We start from the raw sequence: 18,354 nt of genomic DNA on the forward strand, positions 1-18,354 counted from the left end.
TTTGTTATTCTCGTAATGTTTTATATATTTATTGGGTTTGTAGGGGTGTTCAGTGAATCCGAAAATTAGTTATGGTGCGCGTAAGCTGGTCCGGACACTACGAATTAAAAAAAAAAAAGTGTGCTCTTGTGTAGTGTGACGCCAGGGATCAAAGATCTGGTATGATCAAATAGCTAAATTTTAAAAAATAAATTATTTAAAATTAATTAATTTTTAGATATTTTCTATCGATTTGACATGTTAACATTAAAAATTATTTTAAAAATATATATATAAATATTATTTTAAAAAACAAATATTAGCATATTTTAGGCACCGTAGCCGCTTCAGAGACTAAGATTGTTGACTTAAATTAATCAAGGAAACGCGGAGACATAGGGACCTGAAATCCCGGGAACCTGTTTATTGTTTGTTTCATTACACTCCTTCGTTAAATACACTCGATGCCAACCTTTAGAATTAGATTCTCATAACCGGGTTTGCATACAATATTTATAAGCTGAGACCGTATTCATTGAAATTGGCCGCTTACACCAATGGAAGCGAGCCACGTCAATAATAGGCCCTGCTGGTGCGCGATAGGCTAACACATGGGGGTGGAAAGTAAAAACACACGCTAAGGGGCTGGGTCTGGCAATCCTGGCTCCATAATTCATACTGGAAAGGATAAAAACCTGGATTCATTGTCGTTCTTGTGATGTGAAATACGCAGCTTCTCCTTCGTCCTTGCTTGACAATAATGTATAGCTTTACCCATGAATAATTATTATCCCTTTTCTTTTATTTTTTTTCGCTTTCTGAACAGAAGATTGGATGTTGTCCGGAGAACATTTTGTTTTATTGAGTTGAAATTAAGAATCTTAGTTTGAGTAAGCCTAATATCATGTCATTAAAGCACTAGCGAATTTGACGTTGAAGTCTTAAATCTAATAATTGCAAGTTAACACTAACTTTATTCTTTTCCTTCTTCAATTTAGCGATTGTATGACCCACTCGATATATTTGAACAGTAATTGAACTTGAAGACGTTGCTCAAATAGTGTACTAGGTAGTATTAGACTGGAGCCCATGCTACTGATAAGGTTTCAAAATATCCTACCAGTTTAACATCAGGACTTATGTGTTGCGCATCATCTATTAAGCTCTTAATTTTAATAATTTTATTTATTTTTCTTGATCAAGATAGCTGGTAGCCTGTATCTAATATTTATTAGGGCAATATAATTGATGATTGGTGTCTATAAAAAGTTTTTTTTATAGATTTGAAGACTCTTTAATGGTTAAGTTTATCTTTTAAAAAGATAGATTCTAAAACTATAAATGCTTCAAAAAAAATATTTAGAATAAAGAGATTTATAAACCCTCTCCTTTGAAGGATCCAATGAATATTTGTGACTCGTTATTCTTACTTTTTGGTGGAGGGGATGACTAAAAAGTCATCATTTTTTAATAGTATTAAAACATCTTTTTATATAACAAAGAGAAAAAATATCTCTGACTCATCAGAGTTTTATAATCCAATATGGATCATGATAAGATTGCTAAAGTCTCTTGTACTTGGGTTCAGCGTTTGACTGAGTCTAGAGATGGTAGGTATGATAGCTCATCAAACCCATACATGTTTGGGATTAACACTTGACTGAACCTGAAAATACTGGATCTAAAACTCCTTAAACTCGTATATGCCTGGGTTTAATGTCTAGTTGAACACAATGATATTGGTTCTAGCAGCTCAGCAGACTTATATATTATTGGACTCGGTGTCTAGTTGTTCTTGACTGACTTTTAAATTTAAAGTGTCTGTTTATCTAAGTATAGAATTTATGGGCAATTAAAAAAATATGATATAAGTGTATAAATAACCTTTATATAAAGAAAAATAGGATAGGTGGAAGAATAACAACATAATAGGTTTATGCCTTAAAAACTAGATTTACTTTTTTTAAAAAAAAATTATTCGGTTGTTTTCCTTTGAAAATAAATTGTTTAGCAAGTGAAAGGTTATTGTTCAAACTGTTCATTCAAGGGCAAGGGCTGAAAAAACTAATGGACTAAAATAAATTTAAAAACCAAAAAATTATTTTATAATAAATTCAAATTTAAGTGGAAAAAAAAAAGGTTTGCGAAAAGCAAACTCCAACCCAATTCTCAGAACCTTATGCACCGAGGCCTTATACCCTACTTTCCTATTCTTTTCTGGTTGAATATTTACTTTTCTTTATATTAATATGTCAGATTTTCACAACAAAAACCTATTTCAAAGTAAAAAAAAAAAAACAAGTTATGTGTAGCTATGGTATCGAACCAAATCTTTGATTAAGAAAACAAGTAAAAAAATTTTGGGACTCCACTACTTCTGGAGTGTTAATTTAAAATCAGATGAGAGAAAAGTTATATTAATCTAGAAGAGGAATAAGCTAAAGGCTTTAACAAATAATTAAAAACCACTCCAGTATAGTTTTCAAACCCGGCTCGGTGGGTCGACCCGGGACTGAAATTGGGCCGAGTTGAAGAAAAAATAAAGTAAAGAAAAACCCGGTAAGACCCGGTTGCAACTCGTTGATTTTTTTTGCTAAAATGACATCTTTTTGATTTAATAAAAAAAAATTTGACCCGATCAAAACCTGAAACTTGAATCTTAAACCGGATCGGGTTTGAAAACTATGCAGTCGAGGGTTAAAAATCCACCACCAAGATTTTGTTTTGGTTTAGAAGATATTCTTATTTTTAAAAGCTAGCTTAAATAAAAAAAATTCTATTTCATGTAAAAAAAATAAAAAAATCAATTCCTTCTCTCAAAATGAATTCAATACTAAGTTACATACATTAAAATAAATACTTTTAGATGTAAAACTTTATATTAAAATATTTTATTTTAGTTAGAACAACAACCTCAAATACTTTTACATCGACCATAAAATTGTGTTGGAATTTTTTTTTAGTTTAATGTAGGTGTTTGGGTCAGCTTGCGTGTATCTCGACTAATTTTACGGGCCCTGAAGTTAATGACCATGTAAGCCTTCAATAATCATCATATGAACAATTACAAGGTTTAAATCTAAAATTATTAAATAAATAAATTTTTAAATTTTAAATTATTATTACTAGATTAGATGAATTTTATCAGATTTTGATTTGATTACAAGCGTAAAGGTGGTAGTCAATGCCATGTCAAAATAAAAATCAAAACCCTCCACTTAAATTTAAAGCTATATTTACTTTCCTGCTGTCAAAGACAATAAGAACTCCTTATGCTAGACACGTAACAATCTCTTGGACCCCTCACATGTTGGAAAGCAGATTCAATTATTATGCACATGTACTTAATTTACTATCCATTGATTCACTACAATTATTGTTTTACCCTTGCAAAAAATCTGATGGCTTTAATGTAATGTCAGGGGTAATTTGGTTTTTTCCAATGACTCGTTAGTCATTATTCAATTAACCAGGCACAACTTGGTTTTTTTGCTTTTTTTAATATAGTAAAATTGCTAAAGTGCCTTTAAAAAAATAAAAAGCAAACGATGCTTTTCATACACTATAGCTCGAGGATGAAGGAGAAATTCCTACAAAGAATTTGTTTGAAATGATAGAAGTAATTGTGGTTTAAAGTATATTTTATTTAAAAATATATTAAAAAATATTATTTTAATAAAAAAATTAAAATTTAAAAAAATATTATTCACACCGTGTTTTCAATCACGTTGAAAGAATAATAATTAAGTGGGGTTTTTTCCACTAGCTTACAATCTTGTTTATTTAAATTCCTGTAAAGGTGGAGGCATAATTTCTCCATGGCAGGTACCTAACCGAATTTTTTTATTTTAAAAAAATAAAATATAAACTTAAAATAAAACTATATCTCTATCCATAAATCATAAAAATATAAAATAAAATTTAAACTTTAAATCAATGCATAAAATTATAAAAATACTTTACAAATCATAAGATGAAATCCACATACTATATCACAAAATAAAAATTAGGACTCCTTAAAATAAGATAAAAACTATAAAAAATCAAGTGAGGGCGGGGCCAGGTGAACCCCTCACCCACCACCGCATCTCTTTCAGTCAAGCCGAAACAAAATTTAGACACCCTTTTGTTATATCCAGGCCTGATTTAGTTTATTTTATTTAGCTTGATTATCTATTCTAGTAATTGGGCTAAATGAATGCTATGAGCTTAAAAATGGGCTGGAGATTTCAAGCATGGACTGTTGTCGGCTTAGACACCCAAATTCTAAAGAGAATGGACGGCCTTCTTTGCTCCTCAGCCCATCAATATACTTCGCTCGCTCCATCGTTTCATTTCTTGCTTGCATTGAGATTTTTTAATATTTCTCTCGAATAAACAAATAATATTTTTTTAAAAAATAATTTAAAATATTATAATGAACAAAATAATCCAAAGAAACTCCGATCAAGAAATTTAAAATATTTGATGCTGTTTTATATTTTTTTCTAAAAAATATCATATGATGACTCAATATTACTCTTAAACATTTAAAATATTACAATTTTCTATTTGTTTTCAAAGTTCTTAAACATATTCGAAAATTTTAAGGATTAAATATTTTTCAAATATTTATCTGGGCATTGTGAAATTTTTTATTCTTTAAAATCTTAAAAGTTTAAGTTTTTCTTAAATATTTTTTATTTCCCGAAAATTTAGAAGACCCAAAATAGCTGGAACTTTAATTTTTTTTTAAAAAAAACTTTATGTTTAAAATACTAATATTTTTATTCTAGAAATATTTTCAAAAAAATCAGTTTTTTTTTTCTAAAGATTTTTCCAATTGTTAATTGGTGTTAAGTCTGCAATCGGAGGCAATTAAATCCGATTAGGTTGAATCGACTAAAGTTTACAAACAAAGGTTAACTCTTGAACAAATATTTTTTACATGAGTTAACTTGCCTAGCTAGTACAAATACAGGGGAAAATGTGGCACTTTTTCAATAACTTTCAATATAAAATAAAATATTTTACATAAATTTTCAGCCATTGATTTAAGATAAATCCAACAGTCGAACTTTAATGAAATATCCTTTATTAATAATTAGATTATACTTCCTTGAAAAAGGATAAACTTCTTACCACTCCTTTTCATATGAAAATTTCTATGACCGATCAGTATTTAATTTTTTTTTTTTTTTTTTTTAAAAAAAGGCATTGTTGCTGATCGGCTACAAGGCCCAGGGTAAAAAAAATAATAAAAAATGAACAATGCTGTCCACTTAATTTTCTTGGGCCAGAGGCGTGACAACAAAGACAGTAGCTTGTCCAAACTACTGGTCTGGTCCAAAGGCCCGCCTGCTCAAGAGAGGAAGCAGAAGAGAGAGGACCGGACAGGAGGAGAGAAGTAACATGTCTTGCTAGTAAAACATCGCGCAACCACCCCCTGGTGTTCCACTACACGTAGATAAATACATGTCTTGCATAGTAATTTCTCCATCTCCTTTAGTTTTTTTTTTTTTAATTAGCATATAGACTCGTGCACGATGTTGCAAGTCTGCTTTAAAAAAATATTTTTATTTAATTTAATGGTAGTTAAAATAAGTATAGAAAAAAAATTTTAAAAAAAAATAAAGTGATAAAGCTTCTCCCATCATAGATTATCACACTAAAGAAATTCACATTCTATATTTCTTAAATCTATTGCGGCTATTTTTCAAACATTAGATGTTATCATGGTCCCTTAATTTCATTTGAATATTCCATTGGTTTTCTAAAAAGATACTCCTGAGTCCTAACATATTGAGTTTATAAATGGATCAAACTAGATCATTCATCCACGAATTATTTATTTTTAATATAAAAAAAATATGAGCATTGTTGATGTTTTTTCCAGTAGAATAAAAAGCTTAAATTGTGTGGGAATTAATTTAGGTCATCTTGACAAATCCAATACCAACTCAAATAACTGGTAAAAACATAACTTGACTCAAAATATATATTTAAGATGGGATATTTTTTAATAAATATCAAGACAATAACATATTGAATCATTTTGGATCAACTTGAGTTAATATTTCAATCTGCATATCAAGTTATGAGATCATGATAACCTCATAATAAAAATTAAAACAAATTACAAAATTTAATTTTCAATAAACTCAATATTAAAAAATAAAATAAAAAAATCAATTAAAAAAATGACTTGAGTCAACTTAGGTTGACCTGTCAAACTCATAATCTAGATTATAAGACCATGATAACACAACAAAAAAAAATTATAACAAATTATAAATTTTAATCTCAATCAGTCTAGTGTTAGAAGATTAAATTAAAAAAATTTAAAAAACATAAAAAAATAACTCAAATCATGAGATGACAATAACTTCATAAAAAACAGGCTGAAATAAATCACGAAACCTATTTTTCAATTAACCCAATGTTGAAATATGAAATTAAAAAAAGAAAGTCAATTAGAAAAATAGAAAAAATCTCAAGTCAACTCATCAAACTCGTGGTCCGAGTTATGAGTTTAGGATAACCTCATAAAAAGTAAATCACAAAACAATTATGAAATCTAGCTCTTAATAAACCTAATATTTACATTTTTTTTGGAAAAAAAATATTTTATTTTTTTGTTACATTCGAAACATTTAATACTCTACACTTTGACTATTTATATCATTATTTTTGTTCTCATCGTCATTCTTTTGTAATTTATTTATAATTTTTTTTTGTTTTTCTTCTTTAAACTTTTTATTTTAAAAAAATATCATACAAAAACTAAATAGTATTTCAATCTAGCAATTGCAACATTATCATATTCTTTTATTATATTAAAAATAAGTTTAAAATCTTACAATTATATTTTTTACTCGTTATCAAGAAATATGTTAGTAATACCTACACATTAATTCATTTATGTTAGAAAAAAAAATCCAACTTGTAGCTAATCAAGTCGAATAGACACATTAACATTTTTATTTATTTATTGGCATATATAATTTTTAATTTATTTAATTAAATGCACAATAAAGCCTTTTGATTTATATTAGATTTTATAGAATAAAAAAAAACTAATTTTAGAGGATTAAAAAATAAATAAAAATAAAAATGGTCTCAGGACGCCTAGGCTCAAAGAGCTTGGCCCATTCGTTCTAGGCTAGGGAAGCCCGGTCAAGTTGTTTTCAAAATTATTAAGAAAATAAAGATAAAATAAGAAGCCTCCAACATCGAGCTACAATTTCCCATCCAACATCGAGCTACAGTGTAGAAGAAAACACCATAATCATTCAATTTTTCTTCGATAATTAATATTACAATTTGTATTTGATAATTAACATAACAACGAGCGCATCCGTTTGGGCTGCAATCATCCCGTTGGCCTGGGTTTTGACCATTTGTCCACGCGATTCCGAGCCTTTTCAGCCTGCAAATAAATTTCTCAAAACTTGCGAGTAAAAGATCATATGAATTCATGTTGAAGCTGTACAGCATCAGTCATCAATATAAAATTCTACCTCTTTATCCCAGTTAAATTTCATCGTTATGATGGCCAAGGTAACAGTTTGAGTAAAAGTTCCGCCAAGAATCATCCCGCACCAGATGCCCTGGTACATCAAAAAAATAAATAAATTAGAAAACTCTTTTTTTATTGGCCGTTATCTTGTAAAAATGTCGATTGTTTTTTCTCCAAACCCCAATTGTCAATCGGAAAAGTAGTTTACTCTATGTTCTGCTAGCTATTATCTCCTGCAGAATAGATGAAAGGAAAAGTCATGGAAGTAAAAGAGATCCCAACTTTGGAAACTTACCTTAATACCCAACTTGAAGACCCATCCCATAAGAAATCCAAGAGGGAGACCAATAATGTAGTAGCAGCCAAGATTTACATACGCGATCTTTGCTTGCGAACCTGATCCTACGGCCACTCCTGTCACGGCGAAGACGGTTCTTTTAATGGAAAGAGAGGAAATCGGAAGGGACAACCAGCTCCTCTATAGCGATAGCACAGAATTAACAGTTTTTTTTTTAATTATTATTATTGAATATTGTTAAGTTACAATTAATTAACTGGAAAGCTCGAAATCACCTGACAGAACCGGTTGAACATTATTAAGGAGAATACTAATGGCTAAGAGGGGCGAGAGGCTATCAACCTCATGGATAACATCAGCGTCAGAAGTGAATGCCAAAGCAATCTTGTTCTTCAATAGCATGATAAGCACGCACAACACAAGTCCAGTTATAGTTGTTTGTGCAACTGAAACCATTGTTGCAAATTTTGCTGCTTTACTATTCCCAGCTCCTAATTCATTGGACACTCTCACGCTGCAAAATTGATGATAGATTTCTTTGAGTGTAAGATCAAGAATAGCTAGCTACTAGATTATATAACCAACCAAAGCAGCTCTAAATGCCTGATTTGGGAGTTGAAATGTATTCAAAGTGTTTACAGGAATGGACTTCTGATTCTATCTCGTAAGATTTATGGACACCTACTCGATAAGGTAGTGACATTATTTGAACTCGAATTAAAACACTAACATGGCCATGCCGCCACACATACTGACTACACAATGTGTTCTAGGATATTACAGGTAAGAAAAAGAGGTTCAAAATAGTACCCCGCAGCTGCAAAGAAGGCTAGGGGAATCATGAGTTCCCACCCAATAGTAGCCATGCTGCAAATTTTTAATCCTTGGTTAAGGCAAGGCTTACAGAATCGCGAGCTAATAACATCTGCAAAGACAGCAAAGGAAAAACCGTCTCTTACCAAACTGAGAGAGCATCCACAGCAAGTGTCGAGTTTTTCAAGTGCCCGGTCATTATTATAAGTATTCTATAGTACCAATTCTCCAAGCTGCAGCAAATAAGAGCTAGATGTAAATTCATGGTTTAACTGTATTAAATTTGCTGCTTAGTTAACGTTCTTGGTAGAGCGTGGAAAAACAAGATAACATTATTATTTGCCTTTGTATATGATATTTTGCTCAAATATGGATTATAAATGGGTAAAAAAAGAAATTTGTTGCTTCAGTTCACGATCTATATCCACCTGATGAATTAGTGATCTTCACTTTTTTAGCTGGATACAAACACGCACCAACAATTTTGACTACCCCTCAAAACAAAAGGCTCCATGTAAGTGACCTTGCTCAACAAGAATCGATATGTATATCACTGTGTTTTATATATATATATATATATATATATATATATATATATATATATATATAAAGATTATCAAATTATAACCGTATCAAGATTTGGAAGATATTTTTTAAAAGATAAAAAAATCATTCTGATTAAGGTATTCGGCAAGAATTAAGGGAATTTGGAGGAGACAGGACTACATACCAGAGCATGACCCCAGAAGCAACAGAGAGCTTGACAAATTCCCATAGCCCAGAAAAGGCTTGGACGGAAAACCCAGTCCAAGTAGAAGGGCACCGACCACAAGAACAATAAACAAACAACCCAAGTGTTAAAGCCCACCAGGATATATCCAAAGCAATAGCCACGCCAACAACTCCGAAATGGAGCTCGTAAACGAAGAGCCAACTTGTCAAGGCATTGATCCCCAAGCTTACCAAGGAAACCCAGGCAGTCACTTGATTCTTTTGCTGGCTCTGCAAGAACGTCCGCAATGGGAACAGAAATGCAAAGCTAAAGTGCAAAGGTATCAACCATAAAGCCACCGCTCCCGCCATCTTTGCCACTTCATCAGCCTGACCTAGACGTTTGAGAAGTGGAGTGGCAAAAACGTAAAATGGCAAAAGCATGAAACAACACAAGAACAGAACAACCCAAGATCTTTGCATGTAGATGCCCAGCATATGGTATCTTTCAGCCCCATAAGCTTGCCCACAAAGTGTCTCTAAAGCACTTGCCATTCCTAACTAAAATACGAAAACATCCCCTAAAGAAGATTAGAGCATATAATAGAAAAGAAGTTGGTTAGTTTTGGAGATAGAAAGTGAAAATGAAATAATATCGCACCAGGAGTCCATAATTGAAGCCAACAATAACGGTATTCGATATGGAGATAGCAGCGAGCTCAACACCACCAAGATGACCAGCAAAAGATTGAGTGATTATGTTCATGGAGAACATGGCCATAAGACTGAACATGGCAGGCCCTGCAGTTTGCCATAGCTTCTTTGTTTCAACCCAGATTCTTGATGCAAGATCGTCCTTGTTTTCTTGATCATGTTGATCTTGGAGATACAAGGCTTGATTACGTTCACTATCTGTGTCAACACTCCCCATCGAAAGGAAAAAAATGCAATGTAATCTAGGTTCTTATTTGCTTCTGAGGGAGAGAGTTTGTTGGATGTATAAATAAGAAAAAGTTTCATGGTTAGTAAATTTGCCGTTATATGTTGATATGGTTGGCAATCAAGTGAAAGGGCATCTGGGCATGGATTGTATAGGCTTGAGGACACATGGAGGTAAAGGTGGCAAATGAATATTATGGGAATGGGTATTGGAAATATTTTGCCCATTTACGTTTATGATCCGTTTATTTTTAATATATAGAAACTCAAACCTTCATTCCGAACATTAACTCATTTAAATTATTTTTACATATTATCATTATATCTATCTTTTTATTTATTTGACTAATGTACAGATTATAAGTTTAATTAAAGTGAACTTTTTGACATGCAATGATCTAATTGTAAAGAAGTTTTCAATTTAATTAGCAACTACTATTTATGATAAATAAGGACAAAAAATTCCCAATTAAACCACTTCTATGAACACATATGACAACTAGTTATTGGGCCCATATTTTGTTACAAGCGGATAATTTTTTTATTAAAAAAATAAATATGAATATTTTCTAATGTATTTTTTTATATAAAAAAACTCAATTTATAAATCAAAATATTTATATCCATATCTAATTAATTAAGTCAGATTAAGAAATAAAAATTAAAATATTTGATCTGAGCTATCTATTTAATTGTGTTTAACAACTTCATTTCTTAGAATATTTTTTTTATTTAATTAATGATTATCCATACCAAAATTTTTTAAAAAAAATACCAAAAATATATTAAATAAAACTATGAACCTGAAATATAAAACAACATAACCTTGTTTAATGAATATGGATTTCACCCCAGATGGATTAACTTAATCGACAGCCATCCAAGGGAAGCGGGATTGGCTAGTTTTGGTAAGGTAATATCTAATTATCTGGATTCTAGCTAGCAACGCTAGAAGGAAGGTACATGGATCTGTAATGGCTTATGTTGTTGAAGCTGGAGGCACTTGTATATCCCGCTCGAACGAAAAACCACTGGAAGCCGTCTAAACTTCTCTGCCGTTACAAGCAAATTTTGCGATGGAGACGGTGGTTTTTGGATGTAAAACACCATTTTGAGCAGCAACAGAAACAGGTTGGAAGGACACTGCAGGTTTAGCTACATGCAGGGGTCTCCCTTGTATATCAGCATATTAGTTTTTTTTTTTTTTTATGATTGTAAATAATCTTATCACATGTTTATAAACTAAACATTTTTTTTTTCACTTCTCTGATTTTTATTTTTAAGTAACTTTTTGGACAACATATGCGCAGTTCGCATAAAAGTGTGTTAGAACATTGAAAAACCAAGAGAGAGGATTTTGATTTGCGACAAAAAGTAATTTCTTGTTTGTCAAATTGTCAATAGCATATAAGGTTTTAATTTAAAGAGTTTTTATTCTAAAATATATTAAAATAATATTTTTTTTATTTTTTAAAAATTATTTTTAACAGCATATTAAAATAACTTTAAAATATATTAATTTAAAGTAGAAAAATAATAAATTTTAAATGTAATTTCAAAACACAACGTGAAACACGGCATTCCAAGATAGAGTGGGTTCAGGACCGTGCGAATCAAAATTGTCATGAACATGGTCTCAGGCTTGGCAATAGCTAATTACCATAAAATCTAATCTGGGCCACATCAGCCGGCCCATTTCATCTGAACTTGAAAACATACCTTAAGAGTTAAGACCCGTCCATGAGATATCCGAGCGGAGCGCAGCCCTGATTTACATTTGCGAACTTTTCTTGCAATCCGGATCCTACTCTACTCCTGTCACGTTGAAGGTGGTTTCTTTTTCCATGGATATAATAGGGACAAGACTCCTCTTTTTTGTTTTTTTCTCGGGAAATAATTGTAGGAACAAATTATAACTAATTAACATGCACCTCTTTTATTTAATTATGTATAAAAAAATTAACAATGTTTTTTTCTCTCAAACTTAAATTCCAGAATTTCATATTAATAACTTTTTGAAATCCATCAATACCACATATTATTTATTTATTTATTTATTTTCTTTAGAGTGGGAGGGATATTACTTGGACTCTATTTTTAAAAGAGCTTTTTAAAAAATTTAAATTTTATTTTATTTTTTCTTTACTTCAAATTAATGTTTTTGGTGTTTTCATATCGTTCTAATATATTAATTTTAAAATTATTTTTTAAAATATTATTTTAATATATTTTCAGATAAAAAACATTTTAAAAAATAACCCTTATCACATTTAGAATTTTTAAGAAAAAGTTATTTAATTGATTAACAAATACATGATAAATATCTGGAAATTGCCATCAAAAGAGGGCATGGGAGGCTCGCTGGCAGATGACTGGTGTCACATGGTTAATTTCACTTCAAAAAATTTCAGCCTCCATGCGGCTGCCCAACCCCTTGCTCGACTCAGGCCCCCCTCAGCTTCTATCCACTTATTTTCATCTGGCAACTAAGTGTTTCTCTTTACAGCTTTCCCCACGCTCTTTCCTATTATAAGACAAGTGGAATGCAAACATGTGTACAGCGAGTTGGTCGAAATTTATTGGAACGTTAGTTATTGATGGATGTGTTTTGAATGATCTGGGGGTCTCATGAAAATAATCGATAGCGCCGACGCCGTTTGTTTCCGTGGTTGATTTTGTGCTTGAAGTCAACTACAGAAAATAAATATTTGATAACGGCTGAAAATTTAATTCAGCTATGTGGGCCCTAGCAAGGCACTGCATTAAAAACACAAGTTACTGAAAGTAGCACGGTGTTACTTTCTGTGTAGAGAGTGAACAGTAGTACATAATTCCAATCGGACTGGATTTGATTCAAAACTGAATATATTAAACCGGATTCGATCCAGTAAAAAAATTAAATTAAATTTTTTTATTTTTATTTGTGCTTTATTGATGACATAATATTTGTAGAATTTGATCGCAATCCCAATTTTATTCCTGATTATATTTAATCTGAAGTTGTTGCGTGCTTATAAAACCAAGAAAACTGTAGCATTATCGGATGTATTTCATACGTGATGAAATTCTAGATGGTTTAATTGAACAATAAAAAATATTTTATATAAATTATTATTTATTTCATGATGTAATAGTAATAGTTAAATATACAATATTTAAATTAAAAATTATCAATATTAATATATATATATATATATATATTAATTATTTTATAATTTCAATTTGAAAAGTAATTTTTTAACCAAATATATTAAATTATTTTTTTATTTAATTTTAAATTCAACCATAATTTTTAACAAACTATATTTTATTGGTGATCTTGCTGTCATATTAATTATGTTGATTCACAAGATTGATATGTTTTGGTAATGAATTCAAGATCTGCTTTGCTCGGTAATAACTAGTTGTCTAGTATTTTTTTATTTAATTTTTAAAATATATATTGTTTTAATATATTTTTAAATAAAAAATATTTTAAAAAATTTATTTTTTCAAACCAAACATAAAGATTTTTTTCCAGACTGAGAAAAGATATCAGCAAGAAAAGTTCTATATCTCGAGTATCTTGCGTTTATGTTTAATTTTTTTATAATATGGAATCTTAATTATTTTTTATATTTTCAATCAATTTTAATGGCCAATTTACTCTGGCTCCAACAATGCAAACTGCATTTTGCTTTCACTATTGAATTTCTCAAGTCATTCACATTTGATTGGAATTCTTTTTCATTCTGGTCCATTGAGAAGCTTTAAACAGTGTTCTATGAAGTCTGTAACATTTTTAAAGCAGACCACCAGTCATAAAAAGAAAAGGCAATATAAAATCCATGAGTATTTGTGAAGATGTAAAGGCAAGAGATCGGATTTTTTACAGGGATTTCATATTTTTCTGAGATTAGCATATAACACGTATTCTGAGGCAATGATTTTAGTTTGAGAAATTCCAAAAAGCTGGCTGACGACAATGGGGATGAACAGGCTTGACATGACCGTGTTTTTCAGATAGGGATTTGATGCTTTGACTTCATTAGGACTGGAAGCACCAAGGATTCTGCTAGACAAATGTACATATACCCACTATTCATGTTACAGCAGCATCAAGAGAAACATGGAGGAATGAATATATATTTTTTTGGTAAAATTAATATTAATTTGATTAGCGTGTAAGAAATGCAAAAATGAAAAAACAAAATCATGCACTTACAAAGAAACTCGGTTGCTGCCAATAGAGTAACACTTTACCGCTCTAAAGACAATGAAATGTAGCTTAAATAATAAAAGTTTTCAACTCCAAGAATTTTTTGAGTAAACCTCTTCTTTGTAACAAACCCCTCGAGGACTGTTATCAAATTGGGTCTCTTTATCATTCAACATCTGGCTTCGATTGCGACCACTTGTTTACATTAATGCGTGCCTTTTCCGCCTTCAAATTCAATGCATTGACAAGTAAAGGATCATAAGAGAAACATTTATGCATTGTATAGAGTTGAAGTTTTAAAAGGGAAGTCAGTTTATGCTTCCTACCTCCTTATCCCAGTCGGATCTCATGGTTATGATGACCAATATCACCGTTTGAACGGCGGTTCCACCAAAAATCATCCCACCCCAGATGCCCTGGTATACCCACAACAGCGGTCCGAGAAACAAACTTCTATTAGTAACAAAGAATTAACAATCTCTCGATTGCACAGAAGAGAAAAAAGAGATTTGATGAAATGACTGCTTGAGATATTCAAATCCATATTGTTGTGAGCGCTCCTTGCAAAGTACTCAAGGATTGAGATATTCAATCCATATTACTTGAAAAAAAGCTTTTTTTGATCGGAATAAATTTAATTGAAGGCAGTTTAACTCACCTTAACACCCAACTTGAAGACCCATCCTATTAGAAATCCAAGTGGGAGCCCAATAATGTAGTAGCAGCCAAGGTTTACATATGCAACCAATGCTTGCCATCCTGCTCCTACCGCAACTCCTGCCATGGTGAAGGAATTGGTAATATAATTTGAATTAGAAGGAAAGAGCACAGGAATTGAGGTAATGTGTCAGCAATTCTTTTTATTTTATTTGTGTGTGTGTGTGTGTGGGGGGGGGGGGGGATCATAATTGACAAGGGGTTTGAAACTTACCTGATAAAACTGGTTGAACGCTGTTAAGAAGAATAGTAATGGCTAGAAGCAGGGCGAGGCTATCAACCTCCTGGATAACGCTGGAGCTAGAGGTGAATATTAATGCAATCTTGTTGTGCAGTAACATGATAATTACGCAAAATATAAGTCCAACCATAGATGATTGCACCACGGATACTATAGTTGCAAATTTTGCTCCCTTGCCATTTCCAGCTCCTAACTCATTAGACACCCGTACTCTGCAAATTTGACGAGCTTTTCATGGTTGTAAATTCAACAAGAAGACAGAAATATACGAATCATTTCTTGAAGTGATAGCTTAAATAGCACTGTGTGTAACTGACCCCAAACCCAAATACAAGGAGTGCATCTTCTTCTCTTTATCACCTCAAAATCTATAATTATTGAATTATGTTCAAAAGATCAGGAAATTACCCTGTAGCTGCGAAGAAGGCCAAAGGAATCATGATCTCCCACCCATTAATACTCATGCTGCAAATTTCAATCAGAAATAATAATTAAAGTGGAGATCATAATAAGTATTTTACAGAGGCGCGCATATTCTTCTTTCACAATAAGAATCTAGCAAGTAAAACGGGGTTTATGATACCGAGAAATTAAAGAAGAGATAGAACACTTTAAAAAGAACATCAATCGTTAAAATCTCTTACCAGACTGACAAGGCATCCACAGCAAGCGTTGCGTTCTTCAAGTACCCTGTCATTAATATCAATATTCTGTAGTACCAATTCTCCAGGCTGCGTACCAAAGCCAGATACAAAGAGCAAGTTATTATTTTCTTCTTTTTTCTATTTAATTATGAGCAATGCTGCGCAAACAAATAAATCATACAATACAAGATTCTCTGTTCATATATGGCTAATCATTTTTAAAAAACAACAACAACAATAATTTGATGGCAGGATATGGCAAAAGAAATGAAGCGTATGGAAAAAGAAAGAAGAAAAAAAAGGGTAAACTAATGAATAGACATATAAGCATCTGACTAGTTCATTCTCCCAAGAAGAAGCCCGACAAGACTTAAGCCCAAGATCATCGGCAACTACCAGAAGATCCAACGCAAGAACCGACCTATTAGAAAAAGATTAAAGAGAATTTGATAAATCTATTCTTATTTCTTAGTTCGTCAATGAACTAAACCCCATCCCTTCTTTTTCCACCGCCCCTAAATATTAACATATGCTTTTTTTTTTCTTTTTTTTTATTTCACAAGAGAGATGTTTGGACTCCATGCTTCTTGAAGGGAGCACACACCGATACCAGTCAGCTGCAATTTATTGACAACATGTATTTAAGCCTTACCTTATCTCTCTTAGAGAAACAGTCCTTCGAAAGTTGATTGATTACTTTCTTTCATTTTAATTAGATTTTTCTTTATAACCACATCCACTTTAATTAGACAGGAGCAAGGGAATTTTGAGGATGAGAAGAAGATACCAAAGCATGACTCCAGAAGCAGCAGATAGTTTGACAAATTCCCAGAGGCCAGAAAAGGCTTGTGCCGAAAACCCAGTCCAAGTAGAAGGACACCAACCACAAGAAGTATATATGAACAATCCAATAACTATAACCCACCAAGATATATCCAAAGCAATTGCAGCACCAATAACTCCAAAATCAAGCACATAAACAAGGAGCCAACTCGTCAACACATTGACCCCTAGACTCGCCAAAGAAATCCAGGCTATCACTTGATTCTTTAGCTGGCTCTGCAAGAACCTCTGCAATGGGAACTGAAATGCAAAGCTAAAGTGTAGCGGTATCAACCATAAAGCCACCAATCCTGACTGCTCTGCGACGTCATCGGGCTGGCCTAAGAATTTGAGAAGTGGAGCGGCAAAAACGTAAAATGGCAAGAGCAAGAAACAACATAAGAATAGAACAATCCATGATCTTTGCATGTAAATTCCCAACATATGGTATCTCTTTGCACCAAAAGCTTGCCCACATAAAGTCTCTAAAGCGCTTGCCATTCCTAGCTGTTTTTTTTCAAAACCACTTTAAGAAGTTTAGACAATAAAAAGGAAAAGGTGCAAGATTGAAAGCGAAATTTCCAATACCATACCAGCAGTCCGAAATTGAAGCCAACAATAACAGTATTGGCTATGGAGATTGCAGCAAGTTCAACATCACCAAGATGGCCAGCGAAAGCTTGGGTGATGATGTTCATGGAGAAAGTGGCCACCCTGCTGAAGATAGCAGGCCCAACGATTTCCCATAGCTTCTTTGTCTCAGTCCAGACTCTAGATGCAAGCGGGTCTTGATTTTCTTGACCGACATCGTGGTTGACTGGATCATCTGGTAACAAGGTATCGTGGAGATCATCACCATTTCTGCTGATTGTGCCCATTAAAGAAAAAATGTACCACTATATTTTTCTTCGCTACTTTTGAGGAAGCTAGAGAGAGCGCTGGGGGGAGAGAGGGTCAGAAAGGAAAGGTAAAAATAAAAAAAGTTCTTACCCAAATCTAATCTAGCTTAGACTGTCAATAAGGAAATATGGACAGATTATTTTGGACTGCCTGTCACTGGAGGTCCAGGTTACTGTTCACCAAATTATTTCTAGCGTTAGAGCTATCTTCCATATATATATATATATATATATCATATTTTCATTATGTAAAAAATCATTATCAATTTTATTTTTTAAGATAGCGTTTAATATCATGTTAATAACTATTTATTTTTTAAAATATTTTTTATTTTTAATATCAAAACTCAAAAAAATATCATAAAAATTAATTCAGTGTAAAAATAATATTTTTTTTAAAAAATGAATTCCTTGCACAACATACGAAATACCAACTCTCCTTGTAAATGCTTTTAGGTATAGTTATTAAACCCGGCCCGGCGAGTCGACCCGGTGGCTGGACCGGTCCGGGTTTAACAAAATACCGGCTGTGGCAACAGCCCGGCCAAACCCGGGCGACCCGGTGGGTCGACCCGGGACCCGGGTGACCCAGACG

General features: G+C 32.2%; 2 protein-coding genes across 2 annotated transcripts; both read right to left on the reverse strand.

Annotated features, from left to right (window-relative positions):
• Nucleotides 1–7,244: 7,244 nt before the first annotated feature.
• Nucleotides 7,245–10,230, reverse strand: LOC133690569 (protein DETOXIFICATION 27-like). Its single transcript, XM_062110792.1, has 8 exons — nucleotides 9,961–10,230; nucleotides 9,319–9,860; nucleotides 8,735–8,821; nucleotides 8,586–8,642; nucleotides 8,051–8,289; nucleotides 7,773–7,891; nucleotides 7,479–7,568; nucleotides 7,245–7,387 (listed from the first exon to the last, which is right to left on the reverse strand). Exons 1-8 carry the CDS (start codon nucleotides 10,228–10,230, stop codon nucleotides 7,331–7,333), a joined length of 1,461 nt encoding a protein of 486 aa, XP_061966776.1. The 3' UTR covers nucleotides 7,245–7,330.
• A 4,117-nt stretch (nucleotides 10,231–14,347) lies between these two features.
• On the reverse strand, nucleotides 14,348–17,930 carry LOC133692696 (protein DETOXIFICATION 27-like). Its single transcript, XM_062113806.1, has 8 exons — nucleotides 17,454–17,930; nucleotides 16,826–17,367; nucleotides 16,039–16,125; nucleotides 15,803–15,859; nucleotides 15,368–15,606; nucleotides 15,095–15,213; nucleotides 14,763–14,852; nucleotides 14,348–14,661 (listed from the first exon to the last, which is right to left on the reverse strand). Exons 1-8 carry the CDS (start codon nucleotides 17,736–17,738, stop codon nucleotides 14,602–14,604), a joined length of 1,479 nt encoding a protein of 492 aa, XP_061969790.1. The 5' UTR covers nucleotides 17,739–17,930; the 3' UTR covers nucleotides 14,348–14,601.
• Between the last annotated feature and the right edge of the window lie 424 nt (nucleotides 17,931–18,354).

The sequence above is a fragment of the Populus nigra genome, chromosome 4 (genome assembly GCF_951802175.1).
Source record: "Populus nigra chromosome 4, ddPopNigr1.1, whole genome shotgun sequence".
Taxonomy (NCBI): Eukaryota; Viridiplantae; Streptophyta; class Magnoliopsida; order Malpighiales; family Salicaceae; genus Populus; species Populus nigra.

Excerpts from the sequence above, each read along its gene's own strand:
- LOC133690569 (XM_062110792.1), bottom strand. The coding sequence starts at position 10,230 with ATGGGGAGTGTTGACACAGATAGTGAACGTAATCAAGCCTTGTATCTC. Across the intron at positions 9,861-9,960 it reads GCTTCAATTATGGACTCCTG|TTAGGAATGGCAAGTGCTTT; the intron begins GTGCGATATTAT and ends TTCGTATTTTAG. Across the intron at positions 8,643-8,734 it reads GTGGATGCTCTCTCAGTTTG|CATGGCTACTATTGGGTGGG; the intron begins GTAAGAGACGGT and ends AAAAATTTGCAG.
- LOC133692696 (XM_062113806.1), bottom strand. The coding sequence starts at position 17,738 with ATGGGCACAATCAGCAGAAATGGTGATGATCTCCACGATACCTTGTTA. Across the intron at positions 15,607-15,802 it reads GCCTTCTTCGCAGCTACAGG|AGTACGGGTGTCTAATGAGT; the intron begins GTAATTTCCTGA and ends TCAAATTTGCAG. Across the intron at positions 15,214-15,367 it reads CGTTCAACCAGTTTTATCAG|GAGTTGCGGTAGGAGCAGGA; the intron begins GTAAGTTTCAAA and ends TCACCATGGCAG.